Below are 16,370 nucleotides of genomic sequence, written 5' to 3' on the forward strand. Positions count from 1 at the left end.
CTGTATCAGGGGCATGTTGGGGCCTATTGCCCTGGGTGCTCGGAGGCCCAGGGCCGACGTGGTTGGAAGTGTGGGTCTCTGGCCTGCAAAGGGCTCTGCTGGGCCCACTCCTAAGGCTGCCTGATGGCGAAGGGAAGAGAACAAAGCTTTGGCACCTGAGTTACCTAGGTTTACCTGCCATCTTTGCCAGCTGCCAGGCAGTTGTGAGGGTTCCAAGATCCTGTGTGCCCAGCACGAGCCATGGCAGCTGTTACCTGCACAAGTTGGAGGTGCCCACCTCAGGTGCAGCTTGGGAAATGGGCTGACAGTGATGTGCCTTTTTTTTTTTCCTTTTCTTTTCTTTCAGGAATTGACTTTAAAATTAGGACCATAGAGCTCGATGGCAAGAGAATTAAACTACAGATATGGTAAGAGTCATTACCTTCTTCACCCAGAGAACACTTCAGGCAGAAGCTCCTGGTGTCCTCTCCTACTCCCTGTGACCACGGCCTCCGTCTCTTTGTGCCCAGCCTAGATACTTTCTTCAGAAGCTTCATGATCTGTCCTGTGCTGGCTGCTGGGGCCAAAGTCTATGTCAGCACCTTCTGGGGACACAGCTACAAGCCCCCATTAGCTCAGTGTTTCCATGTGGGCACAGCCTGGGTCTGGGCTTCAGAGTGGCCCGCTCCCATTGAACTTGGAGAGAGCCCTCTGTGCCTGGCAGTGGGAGAAGCTGCCAGGAGGACAAAATACCCTGGCCGGCATTTCCTTCTGAGCCTGTCAGCTCACTGAGCAAGGCCTACGTCGCTTCCTCTTTTCTTTCCCAGGGCAACCCAGGCCTCATTTCCTAATAGGCAGATCTGAAACCCCAGAGCCAAAAATAAGCTGAGGCCAGGCCTCACCTGGGGCTGGCTTATATGCCACATAAAATTAGAGAAGTGTGAGTCCCTGACACTGATGCTGGTCTGCAGCCCACGGCTCTAGGAGCTCGGGCTGAGCTCAGATGGTTAGATGTAGGAGAGCCCTGTCTCGCAGCCACATCACTTGGGGGGAAGCACGAGCCCTGACCAAAATAAAGAAAAGTAATTTTTTTTAAAAAATATATTATATTGATTTTTTACAGAGAGGAAGGGAGAGGGATAGAGAGTTAGAAACACTGATGAGAGAGAAACATCGATCAGCCGCCTCCTGCACGCCCCCTACTGGGGATGTGCCCGCAACCAAGGTACATGCCCTTGACTGGAATCGAACCTGGGACCCTTCAGTCTGCAGGCCAACGCTCTGTCCACTGAGCCAAGCCGGTCAGGGCAGAAAAGTAATTTTTTGTAGGGTGGCACCATCCCTTCGGTCCATGAGAGTGCCTTTGGGTGGGAGGGAGTGCCATGAGATAGGCTATAAAGCTGCCCTCTTCCCCCCACAGCTTGACCCCCTCCCCCCACAGCTTGATCCCTCCTGTCCTCAGATCTCAGAGCATGAGCATCACCCCAGCTTGCTTCATAGTCCCTCTCAACTTCAATGGTATTCACCTCTGAATCTGATTTCAGAACCAGAGGGATGAGGCCTAAAGCCTTGCCCACCCCACAGAGCTCCTCGTCTGTCAGCTCTGGCCACCTTGTAGGTTATCACCTTGTGAGCCACACAAGTTCCTCCACTTCCAACTTGTGTTCCCCAGCAGCCTTGGTGCCCAAGTCCAAAGTGACACTGTATCAGCAAGCAGAGTTTCACTTTCCTTTCCTCTTGTCTTCTTGCTTCTGCTCTTAGCAATCCCAGTGAGCTTAGTGACTTTCTTAAAACTTCTAGACTAGGCCATGATTGAGAATAAAATGACTAATCACAAATGTCACCCCTATTGGCATCAGAAAGTCAGCTTAGCCCCACATGACTAGGCATGCAGATCCCTCCTGAGATTGGGGGCTGAGGGGGTACAGAGTTGTAGGAGGAACCCTGGGTCCAGAGACAAAAGACATGGCCCTGGTTCTGCACTGATCTGTTAATGCCAGGACTGGGCTGGGCACAGGCCTGTCAGTGAGGAAGGACTGTCTCCCTGGCCTCCACCGAGATGGTGTGAAAGTGCCTCCTGAGTCCCCACTGAGGTCACCCCTGCCACATGACCAGCCCCTTCCACCCTTGTGGTCCCAGATTTGCACAAATAATAACATCCAACCATGGCTCTTCTGGGACAGGGACTCCAGGGTGAATTCCCAGGAAGCAGAGGTGGCTGTGTTGTGTCCCCAGCTGGGAGGCAGCAGCAGGTTCCTAACCTGTCTGAGTCACAGTTCCTTCTCTGTAAGAATAGGGGGCAAGAGGGGCACTGCCCACTGCAGGACAGTGAACCAGCGTCAACCGTGAGAAAGCCAGGCATCCATCCCCGTTAAATGCCCCTCCTTCTCACTGTGACAGCGTCGCTGACATCCCTTCTCCTTCTTGTCTTTAGGGACACAGCTGGCCAGGAACGGTTTCGGACGATCACGACAGCTTACTACAGGGGCGCAATGGTACGGATTGTGTGTTTGTATGTTTGCTTGTTTAAGTCAAAGTGAAAGTCACTGCTTGGATACCAAAACCTGGCTGTTTCTGAGGGGCCCAGGATCTGGCTTCTCGGGGATCCTTGGTCCTGGGTTAGTTTTAGGGAAAGGATGTGTGCCCCTCCCCCATATACATACTTCCCTTCTGGCTCCAGAGACAATGCAGGGTTTAAGGAAACCTAATTCTCTGGGAACGAAGGAAGACACAGGAAGCCGGTTCTTCCAGGTGAAGTCAGTGAAATCCGAGGGGCATGTCCCAACACCTAGGAGCGTTCGCTCAGCCCGTGCTGGTCTCTATGGAATTCGCTACTGAAAACTTGAAGATGGTCCAGGAGCTGACTTGTTCTGGGCTCTTGGCTGCAGCTGAGGCAGGGTGACGTGATCAGAAGACTGGTTCATCCCTCAGATATTTCTACCGAGCGCCTTCTCCAGGCCAGGCTTGAACTGGATGCGGGGGGAGACGTATGAGGGCTCTGAGCAGGTCATGCATGTGTGAAGTATGTACAAATGGGGCGCTCAGGGGTCAGCAGGAGCAGACACACACCCCCAGGACCTGGCTCAGCACCCTGGGTCACCCTCTGAGTTCCATCTCCTTACTTGCAAAGTGGAACAGAGAGTAGGACTATGTCCCAAACAGGGAGGATATGTGGCCATCTCTCCATTTCAAGATCCTACCACACCCTGCCCTTTCCATGGTCATGGCCATATGCCCTGTGCCTGGGACTGTGCTGAGTATGTGGTGGGAGCTCAGGAAATGAGGTGGCCTGCAAAAATGAATGGAGACATTAAGTATTTAGCGTGTCCCACACAACGTCTGAAACATAATAGAAACTCAATCACAAAGATTGCAACCTTAGCTCTCCTCATTAAAATTAATTTACTAATTTTCCCCTCACCTTGTGTTCTGGTGGGGCGGGGCCCTCAGGTCCCTGGGGGACCTTCTGCTGTGTGGTCTCAAGTAGTCCCTTCCTTCCAGGTCGTGGCCATAAGTCCCTGTCTCCCCTGAGTGTGGGTGCCACGTTATCCCCGTTACACAGATGAGGACGCTGAGGCTGGGCGCCCTTGCATGCCTGACTGAAGTTTATGCAGAGAGCACATGGCTGGGCTGGTCCTGGCAGGCTCTTCAGCTCCCACACCCACAGCTCACCCTGGCCAGGCTGGACTGAGCCATCTGGAAGGCACTGTCCAGCTCCAAGACGATGGTGGCTTGTGATCCTCTTAGACCTTCACTAACCATGCAGAAGCCACTGGCCACCTGTGGCTCTCGGAATTTAAATCGGTTAAATAGGAATCCAGCTCCACCGTCCCACTGGCCACATTTCAGGTGCCTCAGAGCTGAATGTGGCCAAGCAGAAACCTCACAGGGCGGTGCAGGGAACATTGCCACCATTGCTGCCCCCTTCATCCTCTCTGTCCATGAGGTACTAGACCATGGGGTCTCGAAAATGGGAACATAGGATGTCTGGTGTCCGCCTATGAACCTGCAAACAGCTATGGGGAGCTGTGCCCAGATGGGGGCCAGGGAAATGATCGGTAGGAGCCCCAAGGGGAGTTTTAGGGAGGACCTGGAATACCCCTGTTTTGGTGGCAGTGAGGATCCTAGGCCATCAGAGGGGCCAGTCCCTGGATAAAGGAGTGAGAAGTCCTCACTGCCCCTAATGGCAGGGGTGCAGCTCCTGAGCAGAGACCCCTACTATGCTCAACTCAGAGTCTGCCCACCAGCATCTACTCATGCTGGCCTTGGGGGTAGGCCGACATCACGTCCTCTAAAATCTCTGAGGCCTCCTGTCAGCAGTCTGTTCAGTTCCTCAGGAGACCCCAGAATGAGGACCCAGATGGTATTTTCGAGCGGTCATAACCATGGCTGTGGCAGGCTGTAAGGCCACCGTGGGTATCCTTAAGGTCACGGTGGGGATTTGGAAGAGCTGTGGCTTTCTTGCCCTGTCTCCATGGTGACCCTCGCCCCCGAGGTTCTCTACCCAGTGCATACGGATCGTTTTCTTACTCTGCAAACTCAGGCCGCCTCAGAGGTCTTGGCCACACCAGCGGCTGTGGATGCAGGGCTGGGCCCTGGGAGCAGGTAGTGGGAGGGAATGGAGCAAACTGGACCTGAGCAGGACAGCTTGAGCCCAGATGCTGGGCTGCACAGGGGATTGCAGTGTGCTGCAGGCTGCTTTGCTGTGGACACCCCTCAAGGTCTGGAGCAACCAAGGGTGGCCTGAGAGGTGCTTGGTGCTGAGGAGGGCCCAGAGAGGTCCTCACAGGAGCCAGTGTCACAGCTCCGTCAGGGTTAGCCCCACCTGGGCTTAAACCTTAAAACTAAAGCACTTCCCTCTGTGCTTTAGTTTTCCCTCTAACAGGGATATTTGCCCTTCACATGATGATGAAATCATGGGCTCAAGTGGAGGCGAGGTCACTCTGTGGCTCTTTGGGGACCTATGGACTGTACCCAGGCACTCACACGTTGGTTACAGAACCACTGGGCCTCAGTGCTGCCCGGCCTGTGCTGGAAGCCAGCCCCCACTCTGGTGGAGTCGCTGGAAGGCACAGCGATGTCAGGATCAGGCTGCCCGGGGTTCAGAACCCACTTGTGCCCTTTACTGTCTCGTGGGGCCAGGGCCCTAGCCCTGTCCTCCCACAACCTCAGGTTCCCATCTGCAGAGGGGGGAGGGGAGGGGACCACTTGACCCAGGCCTGTGAGGCTTTCGGGAGACCCACTGCAGTGTCTGGCACATAGGAAGCGCCCAGAGGAGGCGGCATTGGCTGACCCAGGAGGTGACTTGGGCCAGGGCAGGGGCATGAGTGAGGATTTGGGGGAAGCCAAGCACAGTGAAGGCTGGCATGGGGGAAGTACAGGGCTGTGGAACCCTGTAGAGGGTGGGGAGCTGCAGGATGAGAAGTTGGGAGGCCAGCAGGATCTCAGGGGCTGTACTTATCCTGCTGTGAGGAGCCAGCAAAGCTATTTGTGAGCATGGGTACGGTGGGATCTGGTCTAGGGGTGAAGGGTCACCTTGGTGGCTGAGGGGGCAGGACTAGAGCCTGGGAGACCAGGGATAGGCTGTTGCCGGAGCCCAGCAGAGGAAGAGCCCCAGTGATGAAGAGGAGGGAGTTGTAGGGAAAGGTGTCATGTCAGGGTCCCTGCTGCCCTACCTCGCTGGGTCTCCCCCTCAGCTCACAGCTTTTCTAGAACATCTCTGTCTCCCCCTGCTCAGGGCATCATGCTGGTCTACGACATCACCAACGAGAAGTCCTTTGACAACATCCGGAACTGGATTCGGAACATTGAGGAGGTAAGGCTTAAGGGAAACTTCCACCTTGCTTCTCCTCAGTTCTCACCCTGGAGCCCCCTGGTTTACAGGTGAGATCACTAGGCACAGAGCCACCCCCAGGAACCTGTCCAGAGCCCCATAGCTAGCGGTGTAGCCCAAGCAGGGCCTGGAACCCAGGCAGTGAGCCCAGAGACCACGCTGCCCTCGCCTGGTCACAGAGTGACTCCTCTGGGCTGTTGGTTTTGGTGCTGAGAAGAAGTGATACCCAAACTCTCAGTCACCGTGAGCATTTGGTGCTTCCTAGAATTGGCATGACCTTTGTCTTTGGAGGGTGTGGTGAGAAGCTATATCAGGTGACTTTGAGCCACAGCAGAGGGGGGTGTGAGTTGGTGCGAGCTCCCCGTGTTCAGGTCAGCAGCACACAGATCACAGCTGGCTCGAAGAGAGACCTTGAACCCTGAAGGGAGGGGAAGGTGGCCAGCCCCAACTCCCCATTCCAAAGCCAGTGTCGTCACCTTTCTGCTCCCCGAAGAGCTTATCTCACCCAGAGCCTTCCTGGACAGAGGCGCTTGCAGCTTTTGATGACTCACTAGGTGGGGCGTTGGGGGTGAGGTGTGGCCAGAGGACTTTCCCCTCCTGGACTGCCACCGCAGAAGGTCGCTCACTGCTGATGCGACGGTTATAAGCAGTTGCACTGCCCCCCCCTCCCCCCCCAGCAACTCCGCATTTCCTGTCAGTGGGCTGTGCCTGGCTGAGGAGGAGGAACTGCCCACACTCACAGTGGTCTTTGTGGAAGCTGCATTTCTGGCCAGCAAACAAGAGGGCCTTCCAGTTGGCAGGAAGTTAGGCGGGGAACCATGCAGGGCATTTTGGTGAGATCAGGTCTGAGCTGCAGCAAGAAGGTCCTATCCAGTGCCTCGGGTCTTCAGGAAGCAGGGCCACTGCACAGAGGAGGGGCGGGTGGGACAGAGTTAAGGGAATGCCAGGTGCCACCACCCCAGGCATGACCCATTTCCGGAGCCCAAAGAGAGTAAGCTGGAGCAGGCTAGAAGCTCTCAGGATAGCAGCTGCGCCCCCCCCCCCCCATCCCCCCACCCCACCCCCCGGCAGAGGAGCCAGGGAGGGGAGCAGAGTTACCTCCCATAGACCCCACTGGGTTCCCAGGGACACACTCAGGAGCCTGGTTATTGCAGCCCATAGAGAAGCCATCCTCAGCAGGTAGAAAGCATGTACTTGGTCAGAGAAGCAGCCAGAACCCTAGACTTGGCCCTGGCATTGGCTGTGTGACATGGGACAAGTTATTCAACCTCTCTGAACTTCAGCTTGTCATATGCACAAGGGTGTGCCTAGCAATCCTGGCCCTACCACTCTGATTTCAGGGGTCAGGCCACAAGTTGGCCTGTGAGCCCGTCTAACTGCACCTTTCACCTCCTCTGTCTGTCGTCTCCCCAGCATGCCTCTGCAGATGTTGAAAAGATGATACTTGGAAACAAGTGTGACGTGAACGACAAGAGACAAGTCTCCAAGGAACGGGGAGAGAAGGTGGGCATGGTGGCCAGCTTGGGCCTAGTATTGTCAGGCACCTCAGGGCAGAGGGACCTCAGGGTTTTAGGGTTCTCTGCATGGAGGCCAGCCCTTTCATGCCCCCCAGCGTTCCTTGATTGCTTACTAAACCCCTCAGAGTCTTCATGAGCATAAGATGACCTACCATCTCAGCTTGTCCGAGACTAGGGGTCCCAGGATGCAGGACTTTGCTGAGCAAAAGGGGACAAGTTGATCGCCCCTGTGGGGTACATGCCAAGGGAAGAGAGTGGGAAAAACATACCCAGCCAGGCTTCAGGCTAAAGACTGCCAGCAGTGAAGGCTCCTAAGCTGTGCTGTGCACGTTCCTGCATCGTGTCTCATGGGAACCCGTCGAGGCCACTGCGAGCAGAGAATGGAGCTATGGTCCTGCCATGAATAGTCACCACCTGCTGTCCACTGGTGACTCCAGGGAGCAAGTCCACAGTACCCAGCTCATCTGGGGCCTCCTCATCACTATTCCCAATTTAGGGTGCTTCCTGGGGGTCAGGTGCACCTGGCCGCTGACGTGTGTGCATATATGTCTCCCTCCCTCACAGCTGGCCCTGGACTATGGAATCAAGTTCATGGAGACCAGTGCAAAGGCCAACATCAATGTGGAGAACGTGAGTCCCAGGCCCACAGCCCTAGCCCCTTGAGGCTGAGGGTTGGTCTGTACCCTCTGAGGAGGCTCTGCCACAGGGTCTGGTCACAGGCGATGGGCTGTCCTGTTGGCCATCTGTCCAAGAGGCACTTCCTGGGCAGGGCCATTTCCAGGCTCCTTGAGCTGCCCAGCTGGCCCCGTGTATCACCTGCTATCTCCCCGCCCCTTCCCCACCCCACGTTCAGATGTTAGCAGGTGCAGGCCCCAGCTGGGCACCTAGGGTATTTTCTCACTGGCTCTTAGGGAGCCTTGGGAAATGGGGAGGGTTTCAAAGATGGGGAGACTGAGAGTCCCTGGGTAGATGCTCTGGGTCACGCCACCTACATAGACGTCCTGGTCACAAGCCCAGACGAACGAAGTAGGGAGCCTTGGCCTAGCTTTGGCCCAGGCCACCCTCTCCTCTTCACAGGCGACGCCAGCCTTGCAGCTGACCTACCTTCCTCTTCACCCCACCACCCCAGTGATCTTCCCAAAACGGGCCATCCATGTCACTGGCTTAGAAGCCCCCCCCCCCCCTGTGTGTGCCGCCCAAAGATCAGGCCTCGCCAGCCGCTTTCATCCCAGGCCACCTCCAGGCCTTTGCTTACGGTCCCTTCCCTCACACCCCCTTTTCCATCAGGGCCTGGCCCAAGTGGCCCTTCCCCAAGAAGTCCCCACCATCGCTAGACCCTTAGGCCTACCACTTTGGGTCCCCAGCACCCCCCTCCCCCCTCCATGACAGAACTGTCCACACCACATAGGTGTTTGCTGAGACTCCACTCCTCCCACCAACCAAGTAGCCCCTTAGGTGCAAGTGCTGAGGCCAAGTCTCTGTGTGAGGCCCGGGGGTAGGGTGTGGTTTATAAGTGTTCTTCGAAAGAGCAGGCGAGGGAAGGGAGGGAAGGGTTAGGAGACTGCAACAGAGGCAGCAGCCTCTGCTCAAGCCATCCCTGGAAGACAACCCTTTACCCCATCCCAGCCCTTCCAGGCAAGGACCCAAATGAAGCTTGTTTGGCCAAAGAGCTGCTTGTCTTCCTCTCTGCCCTGCCCCTGACCACTAGAAAAGGGGCAAAGCAGGAAGGCAGAGCACAGGAGTCAAGGATGGGTTCTCCTGGATCCTTCCAGATTGGTCAGTTAACCTCTAGATGCCTTGGGACAAGTGACTTCGTCCTTTTGAGCCTGTTTTCTCCCTGACCAGTCGAGGCTGATTCACCTCCCAGGGTCATTGGCTCAGGGGAAGTGCTGGTCTTGGTGGGTGGGGGTAGGAGATGGGGCTGGACAGGTGAGACCCCCACCTCACTGTCCCACCACCCCCATTCCATAGTGGCACCCAGGAACCAGCAAGCCCCTGCTTCCTGCTGCTGGGGTACTAACAACGTGCTTATTTCACAGGCATTTTTCACTCTCGCCAGAGACATCAAAGCAAAAATGGACAAAAAATTGGTGAGTGTGTGTCCTTCCTCATCCCTGAATGGTTCTCTATTGGAGCCTGCCGTTTTCCACCTCAGTGGTGTGACTCAGCCCAGACAGATCCTGCGTCAGGGCCCAGCCAGACCCAGTCAGGATGGCTAGGAAGGGGGAAGAGGTAGCAGCTGGGGTTGGGCATCGGCTCCCAGACATGCTCATCTACTTTGTTCTTTCTCTGTGGCTCAGAGCTGCTCAGCTCCAGGCTGTGTCCAGGCAGACAAGGCCCTGCCTGCTGAGTGCACTGGCTAGCAAGGGACACAGGGCCTCTCCCCACCCACGCTGCAGAGGACAGCCCAGCAGCACCCGTCCTGGCGAGTCTGGCAGGTTGATAGCGTTTTCCCCCGCCAGCCCCAAGTGGTGCAGGTTGTGATGGCTCTCTGACCTTTAGTCGTAGGTCCAGGGCTCTGAGGCCTCCAGGAGGTCCTACTTGAATCCCTCTTATCCACCCTTTCATTTATTTCTGGCTCTTTTGCTCACCACACAAGCATTTCATGGTCCTTAATACTCAGCATAATTATACTTTCTTGGTCGAGTCTGAAATCTCGGCTGTACTTGGGCATGTTCAGCGCCTAAATGCTGTTGTGAGTGTTGCCTGGGAGCCTCATTCAGTGGCCACTCTTCCAGCCAGTGACACTGTCCAGCGCTCTACTTGTGGCTCATTTAGGTCTCATTACACAGAGTGCACACAGAGCACAAAATGCCATTCAAGTAGGTCACACCTCGTTTAAAAACAAATGTATTTTTATAATTCTAAGATACCATGAGTTAAATCGTGAGGCACAAGATGCATTTAATAGCAGCTCTTTGGCCAAAACGGGAAACAGTCTATGTAAACCAGTGTACTTCTATTTTTCTATTCTTTTTTTTATATATATATATTTTTATTGATTTCAGAGAGGAAGAGAGATAGAAACAGAGAGAATCATTGATTGGCTGCTTCCTGCACACCCCACACTGGGGATCAAGCCCATAACCCAGACATATGCCCTGACCGGGAGTCAAACCTGGTTCATAGGTCGACACTCAACCGCTGAGCCATGCCAGTCTGGCACAGTGTACTTTTCTTACAGAAATTTCCTTACAATGGACTTGCTTTTCTCTTGAGTGTAATGGTAAATTTTTGATTCTTAACGATCCTCCTGACTCAGTTTTGCCCACTGCAGTTACGTTAAGCATCACAGTGACACTGGGCCCGTGTTTTTGATACTGGCCTGTTAATTGCCTCCAGAATGTGCCGTATTTATTAGGGCTCAGATCACGAAGCACTGGTACACAGCCATAATCCTTGCGATTTCTCTTTTTTTTTTTTTAAACAGAATTGCAAATCACCCATTTCCTACCATCTTTCTGTTTGTATGTAGCATTGCAGCCCCATACTATTTTATGTGTCTTTTTTTAAATTGAAATATATCTGATACACAACATTGTGTAAGTTTGAGGTGTACAGTGTTAGCATGAGATATTAATATGTTGCAATATGATTGCCATGGTAGCATTAGCTGACTCCTCTATCACAGTCCCATAATTCTTCCTTTTTTGTCTTGAGAACAATTAAGGCCTAGTCTCCTAGCAACTTTGAAGTTTATACTATTGTTGACTCTGATGACAGGCTCTTCATTAGATTCCCCAGGACTTGCTTATATTACCAGGACAGTTCATGTTTATCTTTCTCATCACTGACAGCCAACTCTGCCCACCCTTTCTTCTCTCTTGGAAGTGTCACAGAAGGGCGGGCTCTGCTGGTGCCCACCCCACGCCCAGACCTCTGGCATTTTCCCTCTCAGCACAACCCAGTGCTTCCCACTGCACTGACAGCAGGCTCCACACACCGTGCCAGGCCACCTGCTGCTGCCACCTGCTTCACCTTGTCACCTACTGTTTCCGTGTCACCCCCGTGCTCCAGCCATGCTGGCCTTTTCTTGTTCTTGAAGCACCCGTGTTTATTCGGGTTTCCTTCCCTTCCACCTGAGGTGCCTCTCCCCGCCCCATCAGTTTCCTAGGGCTGCCCTAACAAGTTCTCGTAACAAACTTCCCAGCTTGCACCGCACACATTCATTATCTTAATGTCCTGGAGGTCAGGATTCTGAAATGCGTCTCCCCAGGCTCAGAGCAAAGTGTCAGCGGGGCCGAATTTATTTCTGGAGGCTCCAGGGGAGAATCCACTTTCTTGCCTGTCAGCTTCTAGAGGGCACTGCATCCCCAGCCTTAGAACCATTTCCGCCAGCTTGGGCCCTGCTGCCATCACCTCTCTTTCTTGGACCCCAGCTGAGAAGGTTTCCCTGCCTTTGAGGATTCACAGGATTAGATAGGGCTCACCCGGATGATCCAGCATGCTCTCCCCATCTCGCCTTAGTCACATCTGCAAAGTCCCTCTTGCCACAGCAGGTGCCATACGCATATGTTCCAGGGATCAGGGTGCAGACATCACTGAGGGCCGTTACTTGGCTGACCACACACCTGGACTGTCTTACTTCATGAGGTCTCACCATCAAAGCACACCTCCACCTCTTGCCCTGCCTTTGCTCTCATTCCTCACCGTGGCGGGAAATCACTGCTTTTTTGTTACCACATAATTTCCGTCCCCAGAGTGAGCTTCCCAAGGCAGGGGGTTCTTCTTCACCACTGCATGCCCAGTGCCCACAAAAGTGCCTGGCACAGCACAGGCATTCGAGAGTTATTGTTAAGTAAATTCAGGGTCTTTTTTTACCTAAGAGCTGAAAGATGAGAAAGAATTTGTCAAAGAAAAAGGGGCTGACCCTTTCCAAACAGGGTGACCTGGGAGGAAATAAGATTTCCATTCCCAGAGCTGGCAGAGGCTCTGGATGCTGGGTGACAGTTTGACAGAGGAAAGCAGTGTGGGGACTGGTGTGTTCAGTAAGACTTGAGTGGGCAAGGTTAAGGTTTCTGCTTTAGACCACCCACAGCAGAATGGAAGGTGGACCAGGGGAGAAGCGGTAAGTCAGAGCCTTAGCACAGAGACATGGAGACCATCCAGGTGTGAGTGGAATCGGGACCTTGAATTCAGCCCCCCTAACCCCCAAATTCCAAGGGACATTTGGCTGCACCTTGACTGCCTCACTAGTAGGGGTAGAAAGAAGGAGGGAAGGGAGGATGAATGGAGAGAGGGAAGTAGGGAAAAGAGTGAGATGGGAGAATAAATGGAGAAGTGTTGAGGGGATGAAGGGAAAGGGGTGAATGAATAGGTGAATAAATTGAAAGAATGAATGATGGTTGGAAGGGTTGGTGGGTAATAGGAAAAATTATCTCGGGGTTTGTGTAAGATGAATTGTCAGTTGGAAGCGATAATTGGGTGGATGGATGGATGGATGGATGGATGATGATGGATGGGAGGGGATGGGTTGACTTGCAGTTGGGTGATTAGATGGTTCCTTGGTTAGGTGGCTGGCTGGTTAAGAGACATAGTGCTTATGCCCAGTCATAACCTCAGAAAACTTCTTGTGACTTCAGGAAGGCAACAGCCCCCAGGGGAGCAACCAGGGAGTCAAAATCACACCGGACCAGCAGAAAAAGACCAGCTTTTTTCGATGTGTTCTTCTGTGAGGAACGCCGCCTTACTCTGAGCCTTGTTCAGCCGAGCTGACTGTGCCTGTCCTGAGTGAGCCCCTCACTCAGCTGGGGCCCCCCCTCCAATGCCCCTGCCACGGCCACCGGGCCCAGGGCCACCAGAACACAATTGAGAAATTGTTTATTTTAGTAACTCTGATCTTTTTCAACTTTGGAGATGGAATAAGTTAAGAATTTGCTATTTTCCCTGTGATGTCCACCGAACTGGCCCATGCATCGTGTATCTGGAGAGAAAGATGGACATGACATGACCAGCAACCGTGACCAATATGGTGGGCCTCCATCTCTGGGGCGTGACCACGAAAATTCCACTGCAAAGCCAGTCTACGTCTCCTAGCGCGGAAGCAAGGCTCCCAGAGGCCAGCGATGGTTCCAGGAGTGCTGAGCTTCCCCCCGCAGGGCGGTGACCCATCAGGCCCAGGAGGCAATGCGACACGTCTGACTCCCACTGTCACCTTTTCTCTCAGTTTTGGACAAGTGACAAAAACCGTTATGTTTCTTTTTCTCCCCTCCCTCTTCTTTTTGACTCTCAAACCAAAGGGAAGCACAAATTAAGGAAATCCTGTGTAAAGCGTTCAGAAGGAAGGAGGAGGGGAGGGACCTTGCCTGTCCACAGCCAGGTTTTGGTCTGTAATCCAGTCAAGCCTCGGGCATGGTCAGTGGGCCTCGGCAGTCCCTGTCTGATCACCGAGGGGACACCATGCATCCTACGGGTGACCCCAAAAGTGCAACCACACACCGATCACCCGCAATTAAGGCGTTGGCCTCTCGGCCCCCAGACAGCCCCCACTCCCACAGTCTCTGAATCGGACGTTCTTTCCAGCTGAGATTTTTATTTTTCCAGATCTGTAGTGCCATCAAGTGATTCCGTCTTTGATTTCCAGCGGCAGACCCAGGTGACCAGGGACACGGGTGCATCTGTGATTGGATGTGGCCGAGAGCACGCAGCGTCCCAGGCAACAGACTGGCCACAGAGCTTTTGGGGATGGTTTTTACCTGCTGTCGTTGGTTCGGTTTTGACAGCTCTGCCTTCCCATAGAGGGTGCATTTGAAACCAGGTCACCAGGTCCGAGGGGTGTCACGAGGGAGCCTTTATATTTCTTTTTCTTACACTTCACCCCAAGCCGCTGTCTACCCAAGCCACTGGCGTCGAAATGTCTTTTTTGAATTAAAACCAATGTACCAGCCATAGTCTGTTCCTGGAATCTCTTAACATGCTGTTTACATCAATAAACACACTTAAGGGAAACAAGTTAAAGCTCATTTTCAAGTTCTCGGATTTTATATCCACAGTTCTCTGTGAGTAGACAGATGTGGCCAGGCGTTGGCTGGTAGGTTCGCAGAGGCCTGTTATTTAAAACACAGCCCAGGCCAGCAGGGGCCTCGGGTCTGGACAGGATCAAAGTAGAGGTGGTGTGCGCCCCAGGCTCTGAGACGACACCATTATCCAAAGGCTGACGTGGAAAATATAGCTTCCTACCCCCACCCCATAGAAAAACAGGAGACCCTGTTCTCTGCCCCACGTGGGTTTCCACGTCCCATGCTGAACCTGCTTGTCAGCATTAGCCCCCACAATGTCACCAGGTCCTCCCGTCTGGTCTCTGTTGGCATCCATCTGCCAAGTTGCACACTCAGCTCTGGGACCCCTTTCTCACCTCGGGAGCATCCTCCTCCCGCACCCCCGCAGTCCGGCTTCCCCTGGCTCCTGGCACATGGCCACCATTTGCCTCTTCTCTAGACTGGCCCCAGTGGGTTTCTTCTCTGTTGGGGTCCCCGAGACCACCCAGGTCACTGGTTCCCTGGGACTCGACGTATAGCTAATGTACTACAGCCAAAGGACAGGAAAATGGCTCGGGAAGAGGCGCGTGGAGCCGCGGCCAGAGGAAACCAGGCACAAGCTCCCAGGCGTCCTCTCGGCGTGGGGTCACGCTTTGCCACCGCCAAGCTGTGACAGGTGTGAAGTGTTAGCTGCCAGGGCGCTCCTTGGAGACTCAGCACCCAGGGTTCTACTGGGGCTGGGCCTGGAGGCACCTCCGCGGCGAGGCGTGTTCCAGCACCGCAGCAGCCTGGAAAGCAAGCCAGCATCTAGCATAAACCACATTGTGCAAACATTTAGGCATGGTTGTGAGCCGCTCTTCATGCTGGGACGGCTTTATTTCAGCACAGCGAACTTGACCCGCCAAGTTCCTGAATGCCAGCCAATGGCCAGCCTTTGGACAGGCCAGTGACTTCTGTGTGCATCCAGCCCAGACACCAGTCTGAGCTCCAGGCCCCATATAACTCACAGTGCACCATGGACCACGAGCTCCTGCACGCTGTGGCCCTGCCCACCTCTTCCCGTTTCTCTGCCATCCTCCCCGGCTCACCTCACCCCGGCCCGGGTGCCTTACTCTCCTGCGTCACCCCGTGCTCGCCACTGTCCTGGTGCCTTCACACCTGCTGCGCCCTTGGCCCGGCAGTCCTCTGACATCTGCACAGCCCACTTGTGCAGGTCCTGACCATCCAGGACAGCCTCCCTCCCGCCTCATCATCAGAGCGGCTATGGGAATTCACATCTCATGGCCCACTTGTCCCCCCACCCCCCACCATGGGAGCTCCACGAGCCTGACTTGCCCACCCCTGACATCCGTGGCAAAGTGGCATGGTGGTCACTTCCCCGGAGGGCCACCCACCCCACATGAGCCACGGCAATCCCGATCACCAGCTGAGGCTGCCAGTGGAAAGTCCAGGCCTGGGGTCGAGGGGAAGGGGCTTCGGAGCCCCAGCCCCAATCTCCCTGCTGGCCCCGTTCCAGAAGGTCCTCTGGGGACCACTTGTCCATTCAGTTTCCAGTGGTCACTGAGGGCTGGGTAGGTGGTGGTGGGGGGATTCTCAGGGGAGGATGTTGGTTTGTGGGAGACCACATCCACCAAGCAGGTTGGGGGACTCAGCCTGCAGTCCTCTGATGGGACCTCAGGGGGCCGGGCTGGAGGTGGACTGATAAGGCCCCATGTTCCTGTAGACTGAACGCCATGCAAATGAGACCCCAATGGCCAGGCTTTCTAACAAGGGGCACTGGGCACTGCTGATCCCCTCCCCTCATCACTGAGGCTAGGAGCTGGCTCACTGGGCTGTGGAGGGCATGAAGAATCAGAGTGGTGGAGTGAGTTGCCCAGCCTGGGAGGTCTGGAGCCTAAGCCTGCATCTCCCCCAGCCACACACAAAGGCATCAGATTAAGTCACAGTGAAGAGTCCTGGTATCAGTACTGTTAACTGAGCCCCCTGCTGCCTACCTGAAGGTTGTCTCTCCTATCTGAGGAGCGCTAGTGTCATGTGACTTCACAGATGAAGAAGCAGACCCAG

The 16,370-nt window shown here is 54.5% G+C and overlaps 1 protein-coding gene across 1 annotated transcript in view; it reads left to right on the forward strand.

Annotated features, from left to right (window-relative positions):
* The window catches only part of RAB8A (RAB8A, member RAS oncogene family), a 19,134-nt gene extending 4,854 nt beyond the window's left edge, over window positions 1-14,280 (forward strand). Inside the window, exons 2-8 of the mRNA XM_006099649.3 lie at window positions 347-407; window positions 2,414-2,474; window positions 5,717-5,794; window positions 7,226-7,315; window positions 7,894-7,959; window positions 9,369-9,419; window positions 12,912-14,280. Coding sequence (XP_006099711.1) covers window positions 347-407; window positions 2,414-2,474; window positions 5,717-5,794; window positions 7,226-7,315; window positions 7,894-7,959; window positions 9,369-9,419; window positions 12,912-13,004 — 500 coding nt within the window. The 3' untranslated portion in view covers window positions 13,005-14,280. The remainder of the gene's footprint in view (window positions 1-346; window positions 408-2,413; window positions 2,475-5,716; window positions 5,795-7,225; window positions 7,316-7,893; window positions 7,960-9,368; window positions 9,420-12,911) is intronic.
* Window positions 14,281-16,370: the final 2,090 nt, after the last annotated feature.

Source organism: Myotis lucifugus, unplaced genomic scaffold (assembly GCF_000147115.1).
Source record: "Myotis lucifugus unplaced genomic scaffold, Myoluc2.0 scaffold_280, whole genome shotgun sequence".
Lineage (NCBI taxonomy): Eukaryota > Metazoa > Chordata > Mammalia > Chiroptera > Vespertilionidae > Myotis > Myotis lucifugus.